This window comes from Meles meles, chromosome 20 (assembly GCF_922984935.1).
Source record: "Meles meles chromosome 20, mMelMel3.1 paternal haplotype, whole genome shotgun sequence".
Classification (NCBI taxonomy): Eukaryota; Metazoa; Chordata; class Mammalia; order Carnivora; family Mustelidae; genus Meles; species Meles meles.
Window position 1 is genome coordinate 9583797 of NC_060085.1, and position 25278 is coordinate 9609074.

General features: G+C 57.8%; 1 protein-coding gene across 2 annotated transcripts in view; it reads right to left on the minus strand.

The window, feature by feature from the left end:
- Positions 1 to 24740, minus strand: part of RFX1 (regulatory factor X1) — a 30529-nt gene extending 5789 nt beyond the window's left edge. The window contains exons 1-10 of one of the 2 annotated variants that reach the window (XM_045990934.1): positions 24516 to 24740; positions 17174 to 17529; positions 10239 to 10348; positions 9952 to 10035; positions 9135 to 9242; positions 8046 to 8162; positions 6794 to 6889; positions 5245 to 5339; positions 2068 to 2452; positions 405 to 586 (exon numbers count right to left, since the gene is read on the minus strand). In XM_045990934.1, coding sequence (XP_045846890.1) covers positions 405 to 586; positions 2068 to 2452; positions 5245 to 5339; positions 6794 to 6889; positions 8046 to 8162; positions 9135 to 9242; positions 9952 to 10035; positions 10239 to 10348; positions 17174 to 17477 — 1481 coding nt within the window. In that variant the 5' untranslated portion in view covers positions 17478 to 17529; positions 24516 to 24740. The remainder of the gene's footprint in view (positions 1 to 404; positions 587 to 2067; positions 2453 to 5244; positions 5340 to 6793; positions 6890 to 8045; positions 8163 to 9134; positions 9243 to 9951; positions 10036 to 10238; positions 10349 to 17173; positions 17530 to 24515) is intronic. The other variant, XM_045990933.1, reaches the window with a different exon arrangement.
- Between the last annotated feature and the right edge of the window lie 538 nt (positions 24741 to 25278).

The following is a 25278-nucleotide window of genomic DNA, read 5'->3' on the forward strand; positions in this document are numbered from 1 at the left end:
AGGCCCTGATTAAAGCACCAACCATGTACAGTGCCCGCACCCTCAAGTTATGTGCATTTTAGCACTGGAAGCCAGGTCAGCCACAAGAGAAGCAACACAAAAGGCATGTGGGATGGTGCTCCGTAGTAAGGACAGAAAGCAAGCAGGGAAGGGGATGGTGGGGAGTGTCAGGGAGGTGAGAGGTGGGGAGTGGGAAGGCTTTCGTTTCAGTTAGGCCAGGGGGCATCTGAGTAAGGAGACAGGGAAAAGCGCATGAAGGAGAAGGTACAGCTGGTGCAAAGGCCCTGGGGTGGGAGTGTGTGGGTATCAGAGGAAAGGGACAGTGGGGCTAGAGCAGAGTGAAGGAGGGCATGAGAGGGGTAAACGTGGCCCTGGAGAACTTCGGGTAGGGGTGGGTGGCCCACCTGGTGCCAAGCCGTCGGGTGCGCAGGCCCATGAAGACAGAGCGGATGAGCTTGCCGAAGGAAGCGGCATTGACAGGTTCCAGCTTCTGCTCCTGGCAGTGCAGCAGGTAGTGGCAGTAGAGGGTGCTCCGTGGCAGGCTCACCCCCTCTGCCGTCTCATAGTTGTCCAGGAGCCACTGAACCTGGGGCCGGACCAGGGACAGAAGAGCACTAAGAATCGCTTCAGTTTCTCGAGTACTCATTGCGAAGTGCTCTCTGTACCTATTTCCAGTTGTGATCCTGACAGCCACACTGCAGGGACATCATATCATAATCACGGTGGGGGGTGGGGTGGGGGGAGGGAACTAAATCCCATGGAATTCTCTAGAGCTGCACTGTCCAATGTAGTCACCACCAACCATATGCGGCTATTTCAATTTACTTATACTGAGTGGAAAAAGCCAATGTCAAAAGGTCACGTGGAGGATGATTCACAGAACCTTCTCAGAATGACAGCATTATAGAAATGCGGAACAGATTCATGGGTGCTGGGGGTTAGGGATGCCGGGAGGGAGGAGGGCGGGGGCTACTAATAAAGGGGGAGCAGGAGGGCGATCTTTGTGGCAATGGAACAGTTCTGCATCTTGACCGTAGTGGTGGTTTCCCAAACGTGTACACCCGTGATTAAAAAGATACACCCACACGGTACCAAGCCCAGTTTCCTGGCTGGATACTGTACTGCAGTTACAAAAAACATAACTAGATGGGTAACAGGGCTAGGGGGCGGGGACCAGAGGGATCTCCCTGTACTATTTTTGCAACTTCCTATGAATCTACAATTACATCAAAATAGTGTAAAGAGAAACAAACTCCAGAGGGCTCTGTACTGAACAGCACAGAGGGGATACTTCCATGGACAGAGGATGTTGTCTAGGACAGCACTGTCCTCTAAAGCATGTCTGCAAACCTTGGGAAAGGACCCAGAAGGGGTCCCATTACCGGGCCATGAAATCAGTTATAGGTGGGTCACAGCCAGCACTTAAGACGAGAGACTAGAAGCCAGGCTGCGTGGGTGTATAAGAAAGAGTCTGCCCGCTTACTGAGAAAGCTTCTGTCTTAATTATGTGGTCCGTGATGCGTTGCTATGTCAAAGGGCAGTAGTTAAAATCACTCCAGACCCCAGGGTCCAAGAGGACGAGGACCGCCACGGGACCACCAGGCCCTGACCCATCTACAGTCACAGAGCTAGTGAGGGGCCCTCCCCAAGTGACTCCAGATAAGCCCACGTCTGGGCGAAGAAAGGTTATCTCACTGCCTTCCAGATGGACAAAGAACCTTGCTCAGGGCAGCTCCGCCCATGCTGTGGCCTGCCTCTCCCTCCCCTTGCTCTATACCTGCCGTCATCAGCTATAATCCCAGGAAACAACGCTTCTTGGGGCACCTCTCTAACAGCTTCATGCATAGGAACTGAGGCCCAGAGAGGCTGAGTAACTTGTCTGAGGCTACCCAGCAAGGACCTGATCCCAGAATACCTGCATCTGAGAACTCTGGTGCAACGCTTACAGTGGCTGATGGTGGCGACTGACCACCCCTCCACCCTTGCCCCCCCACCCTCCCCCTGCCACAGCCCGCAGCCCCCCTCGTCCCACTGCCAGACTCTGCTGGGCCCCGAGCTGGCACTTACGGTGGCTGGCGAGGCACGCGTGGTGTGGGAGTAGGACTGGCTGGCACTGCCCAGCATGTAGCCGCCCTGGATCACATAGGTTCCCGCTCCACTGCCGCCGCCGCTGCCGCCGCCGCCGCTGCCACCGCCGCCCCCGCCGCCGCCACCGCCGCCCCCGCCGCCGCTGCCGCCGCTGCCACCACCGCTGGCCCCACCCCCGCTGCTGGTGGAGCTGGTGACCACCTGGGTGCCGGACACGTACATGGGCACGGAGCCAGTGCTGGCCACCGCCTGGGAGGTGGCAGGTGTGCTGACCTGGGCGGCGGTGCCCGCGGGTTCGTAGTAGCTGGTGCCCGCTGTCTGGGTGTACAGCGGCGTCTCCGGGTAGGAGTAGGTACTGGAGCGGCTGAGAGGGAAGCAGAGGGAGGAGTCAGAGGGCCAGAGCTGGGTGGTGGTGGGGTCTGTTGGGGGGCTCCTGCGGGGCAGACGCCTCCCAGGAAGGCAGCGAGGAGCAGTCCCAGTGCAGCCAGCAGTCAGTCATCTGTGCCAGACCAGGCACCCCCGAGGGCTTGGCGGGGCACAATTTCTCATTTAATCATCAAAGCGGCCCCTGGCATGGGAGTCCACGTCTCAGATGTGATGAAGGCAAGACAGAATGGCTAGGTAACTTGGAACAGACCACACGCTTCAGTCAATCCACACAAAAAAAGGTCGTGTACCTACTGTATGCTGAAAACTGTTCTAGGCACTGCAGACCCAACAGAGGAAGACAGAGGAGGGCCTGCCTGGGGGCTAATGTGGTGGTGTGGAAGCCAGAGAAACAAGCATGAAGGTAAATCGAGGACACAGCAGAAGGTGGTAAACGTGGCAGGAGGGGGGTGCTGGGGAAGGGGGGGTGGTTTCTATGTCTGCATCCAGTGGCCACCCTGGGGAGCCACTCAGTGATGACTTTTGGTGTGCAGAGGCATGTCCCTTTGAGGCAGCGACATCGTGACCTGGAGCCTTGTCCTCAGGCCATCCCAGGACCTGGGTCAGAGAATGCAGGCACAAGGCTGAGGTCGTCGCAAGAGTGGGAAAACAGGGTCCATCTTTGGAGGAATGTTAAGTGAAAGGTGACGAGATCCTATGGACGGGTGAGAGAGAAAGAAGAAGGTCCTGCCGAAGAAGCAGCTCCAGAACATTCTGTCAAGTGAACGGAAGAGGTGGAGAAAGGTAAGGATGGGGTTTCTGGAAGAGGGGGAGACAAGGGCCTTTCGTGTCTCTGTCTACGTCCATGGTGGTGGAGGCCCCATGGAGGGTGGCGGGTGTCTCACAAGACACTGTGGGGCACAGTTTTGATTTTGAGCCCTCTTAACAGATTAGTGACTAAAAATAACATTAAATGTTAAAAATCCAAAAAGGAAGCAAGGCTGGCCAGGTGGGGCCTGCCTCAGAAGGCACTGTTGGAGTCCCCCGAAGGAAGCAGGGGGAGGAGACTTGTAGGCCTCTGGGGGCAGTGAGGAGAGGGATGGGGGGGTTGGGATTAGGTGGGAATGACAGAAGGCGTGGCCACCGAGGTGAGCCCCCAGCCTGATGGACATCAAGATAAAAGCACCCTGGTCCACGTGTACTGAAATGGCACTGAGCGGCACCAAGAGCACGTGGCCTGAAGCGCACCAACAAGTGCCCTCTCCACCCCACCCCTGTCCCAGCCTGGCCCAGCCCACCCCCCCACACGCAACACATGCTCCAAAAATACGGCTTTGGTGGCTATCTGCTGAATGACAGACTGAATGTGTGCGTCTCTGGATGTGGCCTGGACAGAGCCAGGGACAGAGGTGCAGGGACTGTGGCTTTGGCCGGGGGTGGGGGGAGACCCTGCTGCCGAAGGGCTGGGTGCCCAGTAAAAATCCACTGCGAGAAGAGACAGACACACTGCCGCTAACAACTTCGCGCAGCAGAAGAATCCGTCGGCAACGCGGGGCTACGTGCGATCACGCGTACCAATCACGGGGAGAAAAACTCGAACAGAAGCAAAGCATGGGTGCTACCAGGGGAGGCAGAAGGAGTCAGCGTGGCGCCGCAGGGCCAGGGCTTGTGCCTCAGCTCTGCCTCTAACACCCCTGCAGGCCCTAGGGGGCAACCGCAAGGCTAAGAGACTGGCAGCACCAGAAATAAATCAATAGAGCTATGATGGATAGCTGATGGATGTATGGTGGAAGCCATGGACCATGACCATGAACATGACCATGACTCAGGTGCCAGGGTCACGACCCCTGGGATCTGCCGCAGCATCATGACCCCGGGACCAAGTTGCTCTATGAGAAAATCCCTAGCATCAGCCCCACTTAGGACAAGGGTGGTGATGTAAGAAAACAACAACAAATGTAAGGGAAACGTCGAAAAATTAAAACAACAATCACTATAATCCTGGAATTATTACTACAGATGATAGGAGAGGGAAGGTGGTGTGCGAAGGATCCTGGGCAAGAGGGAGCCAGAACTGTTTTGAGGGCAGGCCTGGGGCATGGCATCTGCCCGCTGGGGCACCCGGTCATGCTACAGTGTGTGTGTGCAGCAGCGGGGGTCAGGGGTCAGGTGGGCACCGGCCATGTCGTTCACGCTCCATCTGCACAGTGGAGCACCACGCAGCCCTTTAGGCAAGGGGACTGGGGGCCACTCAGAGAAACATGGAAGAGCGTCAAGATACACGCTGGGGGGAAGAAATAAGGGACAGAACACCATGCCTGCTTCTGCACAAAAAAAGGGGGTAGCTGCTATTCTCAGAACATCTCTGGGAGGAAACAAAGAAACAGGTCACAGCACCCCCTTTGGAGCAGGGTTGGGGTCAGCCGTGAAGAGTTCCTCTTTACTGTTTCCCACTCCCTCTTAAGAAATTCTGTCTTGTAAAAATTGAATTTTCTTTTTCCTTTTCTAAAAACCAGGCCCATCTGACTCCAAAGCCCTAAATGATACCAGGTATCATTAGATCAATGACAGCCTTTCCCAAGCTGTGAGGGTCCCCTCCGCTTTCTCCCTGCCTGGTAGCTGTAGGTTACCCTTGGGAAGCACCAGCCCCTGTCACGCTTGGCGCTGGGACTCAGGCGCGCGCGCACACACACACACACACACACACACACACACACAAGTCCCAGCGGGGGCCCTGGGCAGACCAAGGTCCCATCTCCCGTCCCCTCCCCCGGCCCTCTGCCCACTCACATGGCACTGGCCGTGTAGCTGGCGTCACCACCCTCCACATACTGCACTTGGCTGGAGTACACGTGTGGGACAGGCACCTGCTGGAGCTGCTGCACCTGGCGTGGGAGGAAGGGCACATGGAAGGTCAGGGGTGGGCCAGCTCCTCTGCCTCTGTCCCGAAAGGGCTGGTGACTGTCCAAACTCACAAGGACACCTGGCTCCCTGGCTGGAAGGCTGCATTTCTGGGCTTTCTGAACACATCCTGGACAGGGCCAGGTGTCAGAGGCGCAGGGACTGCACTCTCCGCCCGGGCTGGGAATCGGGCGAAGGTCTGTCAGAAGCCAGGACTCTGTGCTTAGGCTGGGGACAGCAAGAGTGGGGCCTGAGGGGACCCCAGGGTCCTACGGTGGGCATGAAAGTAGGACCCCAGGAGGACAGCCAAGCACTGGGACCTGGCTGTCAGCTGAAGCTAAAGTCAAAGCCAGAGCCTGAAAACTACATACAAACAGGGCCTCAGGGGTGGAGCCTGGAAACTAAGTACAGGATGTTGGGGGCGGAGTCAGAGATCAGGGGTGGGGCCCCGGCTTGTGGGATGGAGCCTGGAATTACTGACAGGGGCTTAGGGGCGGGGCCTGAGTTTCCCACCCCATCCCCCACCCGTCTGTTGTAGCGGAGCCTGGGACCAGGAACCCGCCTCGGGGGAGGGGGTGGGGTCAGAGGCGGGTTCCCAGACTGGCCCCGCCGAGGTTGGGGGGGCCTGACGGGCAGCCCGGGGCCGGGTGCGGGCCGGGGCCCGCGGATCCCGCCCCCGCCCGCCCGATGCCCCCCCCGCCCAGACATCCGCCACCTACTTTGAGGGCCGTGGCGGCCGTGCCGAACACTAGCACCTGGGGGACTCTCTGGATCCTGACCCTCTGGTCGGGGCTGGCTCGGGCCGGGAGCCCGGGCAGTGGCTCGAAGACCACTTTCTGCTGCGGCAGGAGCAGGTGCGGGGGCAGCACGCCCACCAGCTCCACCCACTGCTCGGCGCCCGGCTCGTAATGGGGCGGCGGCGGCTCGGGGCTGCCTAGCTGCGGGACCTCGCCGCTGCGCGCGGACGGGAGCGGCGGCGGCTCCGGGGCCAGCGCGCTCTGCCGGGGCCCGGGCGTGGGTGGCCGGGGCGGCGGCTCCGGCGGCGGCGTGGGCCGGGGCTCCTGCTGCTCTGCCTTCCTAGCGGGAAACTGACTGCCTGAGCTCTGGAGGACAAACAGAGACACTGGGGGGTCACCGGGGGCGGCCGCGGGCGGGGTTCCAGGCCTCCACCGCCCACTGGGTAGCTGAGCTCACGCAGCAACCCGACAGATCTCCCACCCGGTGTCTGTGGGAGGGGAGAAGCCAGATCTTTCTTAGTAAAACCTGGGCCCTTGAACTGCCAGGTGTGTGGGGTGGGGGTGGGGGGTGGGGGAGGGAAGGCTCCCTGGAGGACCCCCAGCTTCCTTCCCTCCCTGCGGCCTGCCAGAACTGCAACCCTCCCCAGCCCAGCCAGGGCCCCCTCCCACTTCACCTCCAGGTAGATGGAGGAGACACGCACCTCTTGGGCCACATGAACTGGCTGGAGCCCCTGCACCGTGAGCTGCTGCACAGGGCCAGCTTTGGGCGCCTGTGGAGTGGCTTGGACCACGGACCTCTGGGGAGGGAAAAGGCAAGTCAGACTGGTAACCGTGGTACCCCTGGTGGCCCACCCATGCCCGAGTACCCCGGCGCACGCCCACATGAACTCCTCATGTAAGGGTCAGGGCAGCCTGATAGGAAAGGCCACCATTCTGCCACTTTTCCCTGGCCGCCCTTCACAGAGTGCCTTTTAGATTCATCACTGCACTGACTCTGGGTGCCCTTACAGGTGTGAACAGAGGCTCATCTCAGAGGAAGTGTCAGAACTGAAGTTGAACTTGGGTCTGAGTGAGGGAGTCCTTGCTGTCCCCCCCTTACTCTCTACATGGGCTATCCCACACCCCCACAGTGCCCTGGGAATCCTGATATCACCGTCAGGGTCCACAGTGAGGGGCAGAGGTTGGGGGCAGATGGGGTGGGGGGTGCTGAGCAGTGGATTAGGACTCAGATCCAGGCCTGGAAGGTCAGAGGGTCTGTGGCACTGGCAGGAACATCTGTGACTTTCAGGGTGAGGTCTGGTGCTTTCCTTTAGGGGAAGAGTCTATGCCTTTCATCTGGTTTTCCGAAGGCTTTGGAACCCTGCAACTTGACTGATAACAACCAGATGGCAGAGACGCCTTGCCACTTAACCTGCTCCAGCTGCCATGACTGGCAGCTCAGAGCAACAGACTCTGGGAGTCCCAGAGTCCACCCTGCAGTCTGAGGAAGAGGCTCTAACCCTCCCAAAGACTGGCTGCGGATTTGGAGGTTGGGCCTCCTGCTGGGCTCCCTGGGGGCTAAGCCAGGACTTGGCCTTGGGGCTTCCTCTAGGCAACTGAGCACACAAGAGGCTGGGTCTTTCTCAGAGTTTCCAGCGCCTGCCGAGAGCCCAGTGTTAGGTGCCCCCCGCAAATGAGGACCAGATTTCACCCCCCAGCAGCCCCGACTGCCCTGCCCCCAGGTTCCCAGGGCAGAACCATTATTTAGACGAGGATGCTGAGTCTGGAGTGAGGTAGTAGCACTTGCCAAAGGCCTGGGTTGCCGGGCGGGAGGGGTGCTGCTGAGGCTGTCCCCCCATCTGCTTGGCTCCCACCGACTTTCCCCACCACAGCTCCCACAGACAGTCAAGGAGGCTACAGAGGCTGCCTGGCCAGGACCCTTTGCCCTAGCCACTGCCCGCCTTGGCCTGGCACCTCTTGGGTGACGGGGACACTCTGCTGAACGCCATGGACCGGCAGCTGCTGTGGCACCGTGCCTGTGGGGGCCGCGGCTGTCTTGCTGGAGGAGCTGTTGGCCTGCACCGGTGACCGCTGCAAGGGAAGGAGACACGGGGGCGTCGTCTGGGCACCCAGGCCCTGACAAAACCCTTTTCAGAAGGACTCTCCCAAGAGCTGTTGGGGGCGGGTGGCAGGCCACAGAGATCTCAACCTCCTCTACTGGAAAGTGGCTAAATTCCATGAATCCGAATGCCAAGTCCCTGCCCCGATCACCCCAGCAAAGCTGGGGGTCCGGCCCAGAGGTACTGGTAGGGAGACCCATCCTCCCCAGCGAAGATGGCCTCAGCTCAGAGGCCACCCATCGCTGCCACAATCAGAGAGACTGCAGCCCTCAGGTGAGCAGAGACAGGTGAGGGAATCTCCACTTAACAGATGACGTGCTAAAGCACAGGTGGGAAGGGATGTCCCAAGGCCACACAGCTGAGTGGTGGCGCCAGGCACTGACCCCAGGCAGACTGGCTACAGGTCCCTGTTGGCTCTGGGCCATGCTGTGGCACTGCATATCATCAGCTGTTTCACACAGAAACACTGGGCTCAGAAGGCTCCAGAGTCCCCGCCAGCATCCCCCATGGCTGAGTTGGGGCTCTGACCCCAAGCTCCCGATGCTGCCACCCATGTCCCAGCTGTCTGTGTCCTGCCTGCCTCTGACATCCTCACTGGTGTTTGGGGGGGTCCCCAGAGCCCACCCCTGTAGTCTGAGGGGGAGCCTCTACCTGTCCTGAGTGGGGCCGGGGGGACCCTTTTCCTTCCTGGGATACAGAGCCCTGAAGTGGAGCTGTGAGGCCCATCTCAACCTGGGGGGAAGCCGCCGCCTCCCCGCTGGAGCTGGACTCAGCTTACAGGCAGTGGGGCCGTGAATCAGGCAGCCAAGCCACCCAACCCGGGCTCAATGAGGACTTTGAAGGAACAAGTGGGCTTGGGGGACAGGGACCCCTCCAGGTGTATGCTGGGGGTACATGGCCAACCTGAGGAGGGACAGGCACAGCTGATGGGGCCACTACCTACCTCAGGGGGTGAGTGCACCTGCTGGGGGCCGTGCACCGTCAGGGAAACCTGGCCACCCTTGCCGCCTGTGGCTGTGCTCTGCACCACCAGACGCTGCGTGGGGAGAGCCTAGAACCAGGAGGGAAAGGACCACAGTTCACTCCCAACAGCCCGTCTGGTTTTCCCGAGCACAGGGCACCATCCCAGGCGATGTCCCAGGGCTGAACACCTCTTAGCGCACAGAACTGCCCCCAAGTCCCAGCGCAACCCTAACAGTAACCTCACTTCACAGAGAGGCTCAGGATGGGAAGAGTGCTTGCCCGAAGTCGTGGGCCAGTAAGTGGCAGAGTCAGGGTCTGTGTCCAAGGAGCCCGGCTCCACAGGCCACGTGATGGCTCTCACCCTTGAAGCCCGATGGGACTTTGTCCCGTTCTGTGCTGAGCCCTGCCACCCTGTCCACAGCCTTCTGGGGGACAGACCACCACCACACACTCACAGTCCCTGTGCTGGCTACGGGCTCTTGGCTCCTGACTGGCATTGGGTTCTCTGCTTTGAGACACTGGGGCTGGACCTGAAAGTCACCTTCCTCACTGCTATTCCTCAGTTCTGTCTATCAAGAGCAGGCATGCAGGTCGTCCTTCCCCGATGGCCCCTGACTGCCATGGTCTCACTTGCTGGAGGCAGCAGGTGGGGAGGCGCCCGACAGGGCCTGTGTCCTTGATGCTGCTGAAGGCAGATCTGCGCAGGCCATAGGGGGTTGGTGGTATACCCAGGGCGGGGGGTGGGGGAAACAGTGGGGGGTGCTCTGTGAGGGCTGGGCTGGGTATGGCAGCCTTACCTGCTGGGGCACTGGGATGTTGGTGAGCTGGAGGGGTGACACGTGGCCGGGCTTGGCCTGCACGCTTGTCTGGACCAGCAGACGCTGTAAGGACAAGGAGTAAGGACCTGAGCCACGCTAGCTTCCCCAGGGAGGTCTGGCCCAGGTGGGTGGAAGGGGGGCTGAAGTGGGCATCTTGATAAGAACATAGGAGCAGACAGGAGGCGGCGAAGCCAACGTGACCGCAGATGCCACCGCCCCTCTCATGGACCCTCCCGCTCCGCCCCCGGGGGAGGAGTGTGTCCTACCTGCTGGGTGCCCTGCACCTGCTGAACCACCTGAGTGGGGACTCCGGTCTGGCTGGCTGTGGAGCCTGGGCTGGCCTCTGATACAGTCTCACTGGCCCGCATAGCGCCTTCTGCAAGGAGGGGTCACTGGGTCAGCGTGGCCTGTCGTCCCTAGCCCCACCCGGAGCCTGAGCCTGAGCCCACGAGAATGGATGACGGAGCCCGAAGCTGAACCCCAACAGGGCCGGGCCTCTCCAGCAATCCTGCCTGCCTCCTGGCCAGCCCTAACACTGCCCATGGGGTGAGCCCGAAGGACCTATGATCCTCGCCGGGCAGAAGCAGCCCCACTCCACCCCACCGCGTCCCAAAACCAGACCAGAAGGGGTGGCTGAGGAGCCAAGGCGCAGCAGGGCCCAGAGGGCTGGATCCCTTTTCCCAACAGATAGGATCCGTGGACAGTCAGGGACTGGCCTCCTACCCTGGAGTCTCAGCAGCCCTAGAAGGACCAAGGGGCTGGGGCCACCTTCCTCGAGATGACTCCTGGCTTCCCAGGAATAGAAGATGGTCCGTAAGAGTGACCCTAGAAGGCTTTGCCAGCCTAAGACCAAGCACGCCCTCTCTCTCCACGGCCCCAGCCTCCCTGTCCTCAGTGGGACGGGGGCAGGAGGGGGCTTGGAGGGGGGCAGGCAGGTACTCACGCTGATAGGCAGCCGAGAAGAGGCAATCGTAGAACATGGTGCCCCTACCCCGCTCCTGCCCCCGTCTCTCCAGGGGAACCTGCCCCACACTCCTCACTCCTCGCCCACCTCTTTGGGAACAGCAGGGTGCGCGGGTGGCTTTATACCCGCAACCTTGGGGAGCTAATCCCCCCGCTAGATGCAGAGCTCCCCAGCTGCCCTCTTGGAATAAACATCCTCCTCCCTGCAGGCGTGGCCCAAGCATGGCCGTCCCTGGGCTGGGGCCTTGCTATGAAGTCAGGAGGGAGGCTGGTACCCGGAGATGCTATCGGGTGGGCACAGGTCAGGTTTCATGCACATCTCACTGAGTGATTAAGAAGGGAGCTGAAAAGGGGAGAGGCTCAGAGGGCAAGTGTCCTTGAGAGATGCTGGATGGAAGACACCCCCCCATCCCCAGCCAGGACACCATCCACCCTGCCCCCTCCATAGGGCCTGGCTTGCTCCCAGCAGTTCCAGAGGCCAGGCTGGGGCTGTGGAGTGCATATGTGCCTGCCCTTCCTCCAGTCCGCTACCAGGAGCCAAGGTCCCAGTGCTACCTCCTGGGGGGCGGGGGGTCCCCTGGCAGGACAGGAGGGGGGTGGGGAAGGAGTAATAGGAGTAACTAGAGTGTTTCCAGTGGCCCAAGTGCTGTGCTAGGGTCTTCCTGGGTAGCTGGAGACAGAAAGAACTTTTATTATCCCCATTATCGGGTAAGGCAAGAGACTGGGGGAGAGGAAGTGACCTGCCCAAGGTCACCCAGCTGGGAACTGACATGCCAGGAGGCTGGCCCGTTACCTGTGCCCACATAAACCTCACATTGTGCATGGAATCTAAAGCCTCAGGTCATGCTTGGGCTGACATCCCGAGGGCAGTGGTGACCAGTAAGGTGAGGGTCTACGGGAACACCGTTTAAAGACCAGAGCGTCCCCAGCCTCCAAAGTGAGAAGCTGGGCCTCAGCTATGTGGGGACACAGGGAGAGGGGGCCTGGCCAGGGAAGAAGTGCAGTCCCAGGTAGATGCAAAAACCTCAGGGACAAGTCCGGGACAGGGCTCATGAATGTGTTATGTACTGGGTGCAGGGGGAGTGGTGGCCAGATGTGGGAGGTGGTGCTGGGGGAAGCCTCCTATTGGCCACACGTGGGACGGGCACGGGAACCACCTCAGGCCTGCCTGGCCAGCTGCCTCTGCAGCCAATTCCAGGAGACACCATCTCCTCCGTTTGGCTAGACTCTTCCCTTGCATCCAGTTAGGCTTCTCTGAGCAGTGAGGGAGGGAGCCCTCACCGAGAGGGGCCCCTGGGGAGAAACCTGAGAAAGCCCTAAGTCACGTGTGGGGCCCTGGTACACCTGGTGTCTGTGGGACACGGGGAGCCAGGCCAAGCCCAAGGAATGGCACCCAACCGAGGTGGCCTCGGACAGGTTTTGCCTAGTTCAGGGTGGACAGTGAGTGGGGGGCTCGCCCCAGCTACCCGGGCCTGGAGTCTCGGAAGAAAATGCCGAGGCTGGTCCTTCAGTCAGTGGGACCCTTAGCATTTGGGAGGCCTGGGGACCTGCTGATATCAGGGATCTGCCTGGGATGGGGAAGCCCCAGGAAACAGTCTAGGATGGCTCTCAAGGGACCCTCACATCTGCTAGGCATGCCGGGCTGTACCCTGAGGATAAGCAGGTGAGATTCTAGAGTCTACTGTCCGGATGAAAGGCTTCCTGTGTGTGTGTGTCCCTGCCTGCCCGCGTCTTGCCCTCGTTCTGTGTGTATGTGTGTGTGCTGGGGGTTGGAGTATTAAGTCTGCAAGCCTTTGCGTCTGTCTGTCCGCCTTCTCCATTCTGGGCATGTGCATGAGACCAGGGAGGGCCCCTGCAGTCTCCAGTCTGTAGTCAGGAAGTGGCAGCTGATTTCCTGTCCCTCAATCTGATGAGCATCTCTTCCTCCCTGGGCCCCGCACTTCCCCCCCGAGACCTGCTCAGGTCTCCAGTGCCGCGAGCTCTGAGGGGGAAGACTGAAGGAAGCCCGAGAGGCTTGATGACAAGCTGGGGCCCCACGCCTCACGGATGGCCGGGGGGGGGGGCGTCTGGCTCCGTCCCTCCTGATCCTTTGCTCCTGGAGATGACTTCAGTCTGGGCCTCTAAAAGGGCCAGTGGCTCCTGGGTCCCTTGTCTGTCCTGACCGTTTCCCCATCTGTGCTGGGAGATGCTGACAAACAGCCCCCCATCTCTCTCAGGACACAAGTCTTGCTGGATTCCCAAGACCCCGATGTGAGAGAAGCAGGGAAGAAAGGCTAGCCGCAGACGCCCCTTCAGCCCGGCGCTGTCTGTCGTGGGCGGGCTTGCTTTCACCTTCCCGGGGGTGGCTGTCAGGACCCACAGTGTCCTTCCTTCTGCCCCGTGTCAGGTGTGATTGTGGCGGCCTGTGAGGACAGGGCCTTACAGATCTAGAAGGCTGTTCCTGAGCAGGGAAACTGGAGCTCCCTTCCCATCAGCTCCAAAGACACCTTAGGGCAGAGTCCACAAGGATCAGGCTGGACGAACTGCCTGTGGTGTCGTTCCCAGCTGGCTTCCAGCCTGGGCTCCAAGGTGGGTCCAGGGCCCTGCCTGTCCCCTCCCTGCGTCTCCCCAGGTCCCTGGTCAGCTCAGATTGCTCTGGCTCCCGCGGAGCCCCAGGCACCTTGCTGCAGCCTTTACTGGTGTCAGTTACCCCTCACCCTCACCCCGCCAGGCCTGGGACAGGCTCAAGTGGCCCAAAGGCTACCCTTAGCTGAAAAGGGACACTAACCCAGGAGAGGGTCATGGAGGAATGCTGGGAAGTCACTGCAAGGGGATGGGGGAAGGGTCAACGGGGCAAATGGAGTGACAAGGTGCAGCCAGCCTCCTCTTCCTCAGAAAAGGTATCAAGTTAGCATCACCTAGTCACCCTTCAGGGGACAGCTTCACTGCCGCTGGAACAGGGAGTGACAGGGCAAAGGACCCCTGTGAAAGGCCGTCAAGGTACCATGAGACCAAATAAGGAATCCTGAGAGTCACACCAGCAGCCCATTCACTACAGCCCAGCAGCACAGAGCAGCCTTGTGGTGCGATGGGGGATCCGGGGAGCAGGAACAAAGGCCTTGACCTCTAAGCTCCAGAGACCCCCGGGGCATGCAGCAGGAAGAATGGGGGAGGCTGAGGAGGAGAGATGAATGTGCCTGGAGTTGGGGTGCCCTGGGGCCTGGAGCCACGTGCCCTCTCCAGACCCTTGCCCTGAGGACCCCGGAGCCCCAAAGCAGCCAAAGCCAGCACGTAGGAGGTCTAGGGCCAACCGGATGCCCTGCAGGCTGACCAAATCCTCCAGCAGTGACAGGGGAGGCCCCCCACCTGCTCTCAGCTGCCGGGGCTAACAGACTGTGAGGGCTGTGATGGGTCGGGCCAGCCTTCTAGTGGCTGTTCATGGCACAGAGAAGCAGTGGACAGAGCCCTGCTCTCAGGGACAAGGGAGAGACATCCTCACCATCGTCAGCATTTCAGGTGAAAAACAAAGCAAAGTGAGGACACGGAGTGAGCAGTGGAGGTGGGGGGTGTGGGCGTCAGGGAGGCAGCGTCTGAGCCGACACCAGAACACAAGGACCGAGCCACCAGGGGGTTGGGGACGGAGCGCTCCAGGCAGAGGGCACTGCACGTGCAAAGACCTGGAGGCCAGACTGAGCCTTGTGGGTTTTTGCCGCTGTGGGAAGGCCAGGAGGGCTGGAGCAGGTGTGGAAGGGGGCGGATGGGGCCGGGTGAGGCTGGGGGTGCCGACAGGCCTTTGAGACCGAAGTTGGGAGGCTAGGAATTTCTCAGCAGGGGGTACAGGCAGTGTGGAGCTTTTAAAGCCCTTCCCTAGTAGAAGGGGCCACAGGGGCCAGCTCTCCTCAAAGGAGAACGCCAAAGTCAGGGTTTCTCAGGCAGTCCCCAGGGCCATCTGCCTCAGAATCATCTGCATCGAACTGGGCTGTGATGGGCTCCCTCCTGGTCACTGCAGGGGTGGACAGTGACCGGCGAGGGAGGAGGCTGAACTGGGTTGGGGGTCCTGGGGGTGGCAGAGGTGGTAGGTTCTGGGAGCAGATGTGGGGACGAGAGGTCTTGCTCAAAGATGGGCAGGGCAGGAATCCACGCTGACCCAGGCCCGGGGCTGCCGTTTGTTAGGATGAAGAAGTCTCAGAAGAGGGTATGATTGGATGAGGGGAAAAATCCAAGGTTCTATTCGGCAGTGCTGGCTTGAGAGGCCCGTTCAATCCTGAGTGGAGGCGTCACAGGTGGCTGGGGTTCACGGCCATAGCCAGGGCACAGGCCGTGCTGTGGGCACGTTGTTAGCATCAAGGCGGCAGTGGAAGCTGAGACCCTGGACTCGGCCCCCATGAAGGGCAATAAGGAGGAAGCAGCAAAGGGGATGGACAAAGGAGGCAGGAAAGTAGGTAGGGAGGTAGGGACAGGGGCAGGGGGCGGTTCCGGGAGGAAGGGGACAAATATGTCAGGTGCTTCCCAGGGACCGAGGAAGAGGACTACCAAGAGTGAGCAGCAGATGGGCAAGGTGGGGGCTGTGAGTGACTGGAGTGACTGGGGTGCAGGAGGGGAAAGGCAGAGGCAGCAGAGGAGCGAGCGCGAGTTAAGGAAGGGAGGGTGAAGCTTCAAGGAATTCCGACTTAAAAGGAAGTGCAGACGTGGGCAGCAGCTGAAAGGGTACAGGAGCTGGGGTTTCTGATTAGATCGGGAGGTGTCTCATCTCAGCAGGCTGGTGGGAAGGATTTGCAAGAGAGGGACCAAGCGATAAAGCCTTGGAGGGGATGGCCTGGGATTCGCAGAGCTGGAGGCTGCGGATGACCCTGGGAGGTGTGAGGCTGGCTCGGGGGAGATGGGGTCCTTCTTGATACGTGGTGGCACCTGTTCCCAGTGAGGTAGGCAGTGGGGTCAGGGGTAAGGAGCATGGAATGAGACAAGACGATGGAGGTGGGGGTGGGTTTCTTGTTGGTGGGGAGAGCGTGCTGGTGAGAAAACCTAGCAGAATAACTGGGCGGTGCCAGGAACGCGCCGGAGATTTGTGGCCTGGGGACCCTGGCCACGTCCATGGCTGGTGCTCTCACGTGACATCCCTCCAGACCAGTCCCTGTGGTAAAGAGTCACCACCCTCATCCCTCTCTGGGGACCTTGACACTGCCAGGAGCCTAAAGGAGGCTGCTCAGGGTTCCGGCTACACCTGCTCCGGTCCCATGGGGCCATGTCAGCTGCCATGTGTCACTCTATATTGTCTTATCTTCCTAAACCCAGTCTTGACCTGCCCCTTCCACAGCCTCCCAAGATACCTTTATGATTTCCATCCATGCCTTTTCCACTCTGGAAAGATCGGGCCGGGGTGGAGGGTGTGGTTCACCACATTCTCCCTCCTCTGCTAAACACACTGGAAACCACGGATGATGCCCAGTCCTGGTCTGAGCCCCACCTTCTCAGGAGAATGACTGCCTGCCCTGACCCTCTGCTCCCAGTTCCTTCTGCTCGGCCCAGCTCAGCCTATCTCCATCCTGGAGGGAACTGGGGCATGGGGAAGATGGTCTAGGTGGGAATCAGGGTGCCACAACCTGAGCTTCTGGGTCACCTTCTCCATGGCCGTAAGGGGAGCCACCATAAGAAATGGGTCCTTGACCGTATGATCACGAAATTGCCCAACCAATGGCCTCCCTCGGCCCCTGGGTCCTGCCAGAATCAAAAAGGTTGCATCTCCGGGGCGGCCTCCCAGCTGACCTCCATGAAATGCCTCTGTGAACACCTCGCATGTATCCTGAGCTTATGAAGCTGTTACTGGCCCTTTACGGAGGAGGAAACAGGCAGAGCGGCCGAGGGTGTGGTAACGGATGACCCAGGCCAGGAGTGCAGCGGCCGGGTTGTCACCTTCCATCTCCGAGAGATGCTTGCGAACTTTAAGTCTCCCACCCAGTCCTTCTCTCAAGTTGCAGTTTACTTGGGGACAGAGACAGAAACAGCCCTAAGAGCTGCCCCGGTAGGAAGGAGTTTAGGTGGACAGAAGCCTCGTTGCCTGGCCTAACGACTCCTTCCCCAGAAACACCCTCCCAAGTCTCACAGGGGAAAGCCAGCGAATTTGAAAGCTGCCGTGCTGGTGACAGGCACAGTGACAGCGGGAGGGCATCACTGTGCCCCCCACATCCAGGATGCCTGGCTCCCCGAACTCCTCTCTGAGTTATTCACAGAGCACGCTGGCTCCGAGCGCGTGTCCACTTACCAGAGACGGTGACCACGATGTACTGCTGGGACGCCGGGGATGGGGCGGGTGCGCCAGCCGGCTGCGAGGGCGTGGGGGTGGCCGGCAGCTCTGTCACGTACTGCTTCTGGCTGCCTGGTGGCTGCGCCTGGGGCTGGGGGCTCTGCAGCTCAGTGACATACTGGGGCTGGGGAGTAGCGGCGGTGGCAGGCGGCTGGGGGGGCTGGGGCGCCGCTGGTGGCTGCGGGGGCTGGGGCGGGGCCTGTGGTGGCGGGGCTGGCTGCGGGGCTGCTTGAAGCTCGGTAACGTACGCTGGTGTTGCCATGCCAACAGTGGGGAAAATGATAATAAATAAGGCTTTTTTTTTTTTTTTCTTCCTTGGGAAGAAGAAGAGGAGGAGGGAAACAGAAAAAAAAAAGAAGGAAAAACAAGAATTAATTGACAAGCAGAGGAAACCAGGGACAGTTCCTGGCTCCCTAGAGACACGTTTAGGTTCGTCACTAACTTAATTAAATCTAGAGGCTGGTGGCCGGATCCAACCAGCCCATCAGTGCAGGGGAACTGGTTACGGACTGAGACTGATCTATGCCTCTTCCACTCACCCCAGTCCAGGACTTCTGCCTTCTTCCTCCCCGGGCCCTGGTGACCGGAGGACCCATGTGCTAAAGGAAGGTTGGGGAGGAAGGGTGGGAGACACATGGTCCCTCTCTCCTGAGGGCTCATGCAGCCTGTGTGTGTGCGGGGAGTGCTTTCTCTACATTGTTTCATTTTAAACTTTGCAACAACTGTGTCTGGGTTTGGGTCTGCTCCGCCAGATGAGGAGCTGAGGCTCAGAGAGGTTGAGGAACTTGCCCCAGACCACACAGCAAGCGGAGGCGGAATCCTGGGCATTCTGAGCACAGCAGCGGTTGGCTAACTCCTGGAAGGTAAAGTCGTGGGGAAACCTGCCTTCCGAGCAGCCTGTCCCAGTTCCCTACATGCTTGTTGTTTGGGCTTGGTTTCTTGGCTGAGTATTATTTCCAGTGGGGGCCAGAAAGGGAAAGTTGTTTGAGTCCAAAAAGCCCTTAGAGCAGCTTGTGGCCACAGGGACTTTCAGGCCCTTGAATGGACCAAAATGGGCTACGATACCAGATATGAGCTCATCCCAGGAAGAGTACCCTTCTGAGTCCAGGGGCGCTGGGCTGAGAGCAGGCCCTAGCCACAGGGCAGGCTCACCAGTCACTGCTGACCTCAGAATGGGACTGGCCCGACCAAGCAGAGGTAGCTTTTCGGGCTGCTGAAGGCTTGTATTCCCTCTCGCGGGTCTTGGGCTAGGCAACCCATCCCTCTTGCCGAGCTCTGTCCCTTCTAGCTCACCGCCCCCCACGCCTGTGCTAAGCGCCACCCTCCCTCTCACCCCAGCCCTGTCTCATCAGAAGACGAGCACATGGCTTCCCTGCTGCCCACACCAGCCGGTGCCATCCCCAACCCCTGAGCATTTGAGGACGGCGGAACCAACACTGGAGTGATAATGAGGAGAAGCTCCAGCCCCAAAACCTTCGTGGCCCCTGCCTGGCCCAGGGAAGTATTTAAGTTTGATAGTCCTGCCTGCATTTGGTCGCCGGTGACACTCCGCAGGCACTCCAAGCCCCCACGGCCACTGAGCCAGAGGCCTCTCTGCACTAACCCTGGAGCACCTGTGTGCCATCATGTGCCAGGGGGCGGCCCTCCCGCCACGGGTGGCTAAGAGTGGGATTTGCAAGAGGAAGGGCGTGGGGAAAGCAACTGCTGCTGGTTGACCAGAAGCCCCACGAGTCTCTGCTGTGCTGGCCTCTGCCCCACAGCCCCCTAAGGGAGGAGCCACCGCGACCATTTCACAGATGAGCAACACCGTGTGAAGGGTGCCCAGCAACTGGTAAAAGACGATTTGAACCCAGGTCTCTCTGATCTCCAGATGTGTGCCCTTAGCCCCCAGCCCTACTTGGAGCCAAGCATGGGGCTTGTTTTATTTCTTACACTCAGTAGATAGCATCGTCCCTGTTTCTCAGACAGGGAGACCTGAGCCCCATCCACAGAGATTAAACACCTGCCACACACAAGAAAAAGTCACTTTCCCCCAGCTCCTGCCCTCCCAAACTCCTTGCAGCCAGCATCAGAGGGGCTAGCTACCTCCTGGGGGCTCCTCACACCACTGGGTTCAAACTTTGGTCCAGGCCAAGAGCTGATCAAGTCCGTCTGCCTGGTGTCAGACCCACCTCGACATGAACCCTGACCTGACTCTTCACTCACAAACACGTTACTGACCTTCCTCTGGGCCTCAGTTTCCCCATCTGTACTGGGGATAATGAAGACACCAACTCAGAGGGCTGTCTTAAGGATCCAATGATATAAGCCCAGTGTCCAGTAAAGGCTGAGACGTGGAAGCCACTCTTATCCTTGTCACTGAACAAATGCCCATGCCAGGTGGAGATGGAAAAGCGAAGGGAAGGAAACACACATTCCTTGGGCTCTAAGAAGGAGGTGCCCAAGGGGAAATCCAACTCTGGTGTTCATCAGCATCACCTGCGTAGCTAGTTAAATGCAGATTCCTGGGTGCTTCTGCCCAAGGAGTCTGGGATGGCCCCAGAGTCTGCTATTTGAGCTAACTCTCCCTCAGGATGATTCCAAGCCTGCTGGCCTTGAGGGAACTCTGGAAAACCCTGGCCTGGGCTTTCTGGACCCTAGCAGAGCGTGCTCCCATGGTACCACCTACAAGGAAGGGCTTTCAAAGTTCCACACTTGCAGGTGTTTGCTCCTCCTTGAGCTACAGAGCCCACATGCCCCATCCCTTCTACTCAGGGGCAGGGGAAGGAGGTGACATCGAAGACTGAAAGGCCAAGCTTGAAAAGGTGAAGGGGAGATTAACGAAACAGTTAAACCCACTTCTGTATTGGAGGCCTTCTCAGCACTGTCATTGTCAATCTCTAGGAAGGGCAATTCAGGATACCAAGTGTCCCACAATTATTCGACCAGGGAGCCCTGTCCTTTCCATTTGTGGATGACTAGGGCAAGCAGAGGTCTGCAGGGTGCTCTCTAGAGAGAAATAAGTCACAAATATTTAAACAGTATGAGATCCCTTTCTTTCCAGAGCAGGGAACACGAAACAAGGAAGTCCCTCAACAAATTTGTTCCTTGGCAATGAAACTGCCAAGAAAAGCACCAATGGCTGCATCTAACTTCAAAGCCAACAGCTGTTTTTGGAGAATGTTTGAATCGATTACTTTAGATCAGGGCCAGCAAACTTCTGTAAAGGGCCACAGCCAAAACTTTTGCCTTTGTGGGCAGACAGCCTAGCCTCTGTTGTAACTACTCAACTCTGCCACTGCAGTGGGAAAGCAGCCATAGAAAATATGTAAATAGACGAGCATGGCTATGTGCTAATAAAATTTCATTTTTATTATTTTTTAATTATTTTTATTATTATTTTATTATTTTTACTATTTTTATTTAATATTTATATTTTAATATTATTTATATTATTTTTATTATTATCTCATATCATGAGATATGAATTTCATATAGTATCACATGTCCTGACATTTTATTTGGGCCACAAAATTTTCTCTTTTAATTTTTTCCCCAATCATTTGAAAGTATAAAAAAAATTATTCTTAATTCACAGGCCACACAAAACCAGGTGGCAGCCACAGTTTGCCAACCTCTTTGATTCCAGATTCTATAACCAAATGGTTTAGGTCTTGCATAAGGCCCTCCCAAGGAAATGGAAAGAAAACTCCCTTTCCTCATCTGCAGAATGGCTCTGTTGAGGAACTTGCAGTGGAATAGGAAAATAAATATAAGGATGTAGGTTTCCTTCATCTTCTATATCCAGTTAGTTTTTAGGACTTCTCAATGATTCCTTCAAAATAGATCCTAAGGCTGGACACTTCTCTCCACCTTCATCAATACCCTGCTACTCTGACCTGTCTCCATCTCTTTCCTGGACCCCTCCAACACCCTCATTACTGGCTCCACGCTCTACTCTGGCCTCTATAGTCCTTAAGATTCTTTGAGGGTGCCTGGGTGGCTCAGTCGGTTTAGCATCTGCCTTTGGTTTGGGTCATGAACCCAGGGTCCTGGGATCTGGTCCTGCATTGGGCTCCCTGCTCAGCGGGGAATCTGCTTCTCCCTCTACCTCTGCCCCCTGCTTGTAATCTTGCTCTCTCTCAACTACCTTTAAAAAAAAAAAAAAGATCCTTTGAAAGCACAAATCATATCTTGTTGCCCTTCTATTCAGAAGGCTCCACAGCTCTTATCACAGAGATGAAATAAAATCCAGAGCCCTTCCCAAGCACTATGGGGTCTTGAGGTCCTTCCTATCTCACCTTGAATGTTCTAGTCAAACTGGCTCTTGCTCCTAGAATGCTCCAGGCCTTCCTGCCTCAGGACCTTTGTACCAGACTCTTCCACCTGCCTGACATGCTCTCCTCACCTCTACCCCCATTCTCCGCTGCTGGCTGCTTATCGTTCCGATCTCAGCTTATATGTCACCTTCTTGGGTCTCAGGTGTGCTCTCCTCCCCCAGCCCCAAGCACTCTGAAGCACACACTCCTATTTTGTTTTCTTCCCGGCCCTGTATTTCCTTGTTTGTTTATTTTCTTATTCATAGTTCCCCTTTCCTCCATGACCAGAAATACAAGCTCCCCAATGGCAGAGACCCTGCCTGCCTTGCCCATTACTGTACCTCCAGCTCCTAGAACACTGATGGGCACATAGTAGGAGCTCAACTTTTACTGTCAAATACGTGTCCCCATGCCAGGAGCACCCTGCTAGTAAGTGTCAAAGGCCAGTTTGAGTTTACCAATTGATGAGCCCTTGTGAACCAGTTCCTGCCTCCTGCCTCTGCCGGCAGCAGGCTTAAGCAGCAGGGGTGGCTGATGCCCAATGGCCCAGAATGGGGCGCCCAGCCCAAGAAGAGCACTGTCCAGTGGCTATCTGCAGACCATATCCCTGGGGAAGTCTGCCTGGCCCATCCCCGAGCTATTGAGACGTACATGGGGAGGGAAAGGCAAGGACTTCAGCTCCATTCCCACGACACCCACACCCCTGGCTCACCCAGCTGCCTCTTGGAAGCCTTGGGGCTGAGTCTGGGCCCAGGCCCAGGAGAATTTTTCTTTTTGGCTACTCTCCTAAAGCGGCAGAAAGGCTATTCAGGAGCAAGGGGAATGACATTTTCTCACTAGAAACTGGAGTCCTGGTACCCAGCTTCCTGGGATCTCTATCATCTCTTGTATCAGCCCACACAGCGCAGCAAGTGAGTCAACCTTTTAAGCCACTAGGCTCTCACCCAATTCAAAACGATAAAAATAAATGCGAGCGGTGTAATTCAGAGAGCTGAGCAAGAAGGGCCAATCATGAGAACAACAGTGGCAGCTAAGAGCATTTGAGCAATTACTAGGTATCTGATGCTCAACATGTATTCTTTTACGGGATCCATAACACAGTGATATGAGCTTAAAATGATTACCAATGATCACTGTCCCTAGCTTAGACAGGAGGAAACTGAGGTTCAGAGAAGTAAAGTAATGCATCCACGGGCACACAGCTAGAAAGCAGTTGATTGTTTCCAAAAGCAAACAAACCCGTGCTCTCTACCCTCCTCGAAAGATCCCTCTGGGCTTGGACCCTTCAAATACAAAAGTTATGGCAGGGGAGAGGCAGTTAACAAGACTAGATGATCGGTAGTATCACCTTTTGCTCAAAGTTTGCCTTTCCAACAGGTGGTGATGACCTTTCAGGCAGACCTGGCATTTCCATATTGGTACTGAAAATTAATCTCTGCCCTTCCTAAGCTTCAAAGGGGTCCTGTGACCCCATCTCGAAGAGGACCTGGTCTAGAAAAAGTCTCTGGAGAAGTGAGATGCCCCCCCCCCCCCACGCAACCTTATCTCAAATTCTTGAGGGAAAGCTTTAGGAGAGCCTGAAATAATTCTTCTCCTTGAAGTTTAATGATTTTAAAAGAAAAAGGCTGAAATTTGCACACCACCACTCTGCTCTGCTGACGCCAAGCTCCAAAGCAAGACAGAGAATAAGCAAAGTGGACTTGGCCGAGCTGGCTGTTTGAAAAAAATAAATTCTTCCCCAAGCTGGCAGATCCTGTTGCCCGGCAAAGCAGTCACTCAGATTCTCCTGTAACAAACATGGAACACTTCCCTTTCCCTCTGATCTTGATGTCCCGCGCCTGCCCACGTGGCTCTGGAGGCTGGTCCTCCCCAGTGACATGTGACCCGGTTGACACCAACTTGACTGACACAAAAACATGTGTCTGGCCAAGAGAAGCAGTTTAAGAAATCTAAGAAACTTCCTCGGCGCCATTTGCTAACCATCCCCAGAAAGGGAGACCTTGATGGGCAGAATGGTTAGAAATCAATCCAGCTCCAGAAAACAAGTCCTCTGCTCAGGGACACCAGACCTAAGAGAACAGCCCACGGAGAAGCAATCAAGTTTCTGTGCTGTCTCAGTCACCCGAGATCACTACTCCCTGCCATGGGCTCCGATTTCTGCAAACTAAATCCTCCCGGCTAAAGCTATATTCCTAGCCCACAGCTTCTCCATGAAACTTTGTCTCCCTTTGCCTTCCCTCAGAGAGAAGAAGGCAGATTTATGAGCAGACAGCAGTGTTTGAAATTAAGATTAGCTAACAGTTCTATCAAACCACATTCAAAAACAGCACATGGGGTAAAAGTTCAAAGATGAGCCCTAGAGAAATTTCTGAAAGGAGTCAGGAGTCCCCGAAATGCAGAAAAGGGACGACAGCAACGATTCTCCCCACTTCACAGGATGGAAAACTGAGGCCTGAGATGTGACAGACACTGTGTACTGGCAATGACTGGGCAAGGGGAGGGGGGATTCTAAAGCGACGTGGTACAGGTGGCCTCCTAACCCTTTGGCGCGCTGTAAGGCCCAGGCTGCAGCTGCCCCACCCGGTTCCCCCCAACCCCCCCCCCCCCCCCGGAATCCGTCGGCCCCGCCCACACCTACGACCTGGTCCCGCCCACTCACCTCGGCCCCGCCTCGCCCCTCCCTCGCTCCCATTGGCCCAGCCTCCCCAGGCCCGCCTCTCCGCACCTCCCAACATATAAAAGCCCCCCGCCCCGTCCCGCCGACCTCCACTCGCCGCAGGCCTGCTAGCGCCCGCCCCTTGCGGGGGCTGGGCCCCGGACCCCAGGGGCGGGTGGTGTCGCCCCAGCCGGGCCCCGGCCCCCTCCCCCACGGCCCCGACAGTCGCCGCCGCCATTTTGACCGACCGCCCCTTCCCCCCGGACTATGCTTACAGCGACACCCGCCGCCCGGGCCCCGCCGCCCTCCCTGGCCCGGCCAACCACCCTGGGGCCGCCCCGGTTACCTCGGCTTCTTCCTACTTCTGTCCGCAGAAGGGCTTTCCAGAGGTCTCGGAGGCGATGTTGGGAGGGGGACGGAACGTGCCGGGGTCCCTGGGCCGGGTGGGGGGGGTGGGGGTGGGGGTCGGCCGGGCGGTTGTTGTTGTTGACTCGCGTTGCCGGGTTGCTTGGTCGCCACGACTACCGTGGCTATGGCGCCTCCGTTTCCCTCACCGGGGCAACTGTTGCTACCCACCCTACACACGTCACGGGTGGGGGCGGAGTCCCGGGTGATTGGCGGCGCCGAGAGAAGTGATTGGACGGGGCTAGGTCCTGCTCCTAAGCTATTGGTCCCAAGTCACGCTTTTCAACACACTCTCGACTTCTCGGCGCTCTGATTCATCGGTGTGCATGTCCGTCAAAGGAAACTGAGCCCTCAAAGGCAGGAGAACCCGTCACTCCCGCAAGGAAGCCGCGGCCTAAGAATAAAGGGGTGGGGTCTGTGGTAGGGATTGGTTTGCGGCTGTAAAACCTGCCTTATGTTTCCCCTAAGGGGACTTCAGTCTATTCCAAAGGTTTGCCGCGCTCTCTAGCAGGGAACCGTGCGCATGTGCAGCACGCAAGGCCAACTGGGAATGGTAGTCCGCTCTGCGTACTTTAAACACCTTACCAACTATAAAAGGCGAGAAAGGAAAGCTCTCTTTCTTCAGACTGCTCGCTTCCCCGGCGGGTCAGTTCCTGGCATCGCGCGCTTACGTCGCGGGAGGAATATAGTGACGTGTCCTGTTC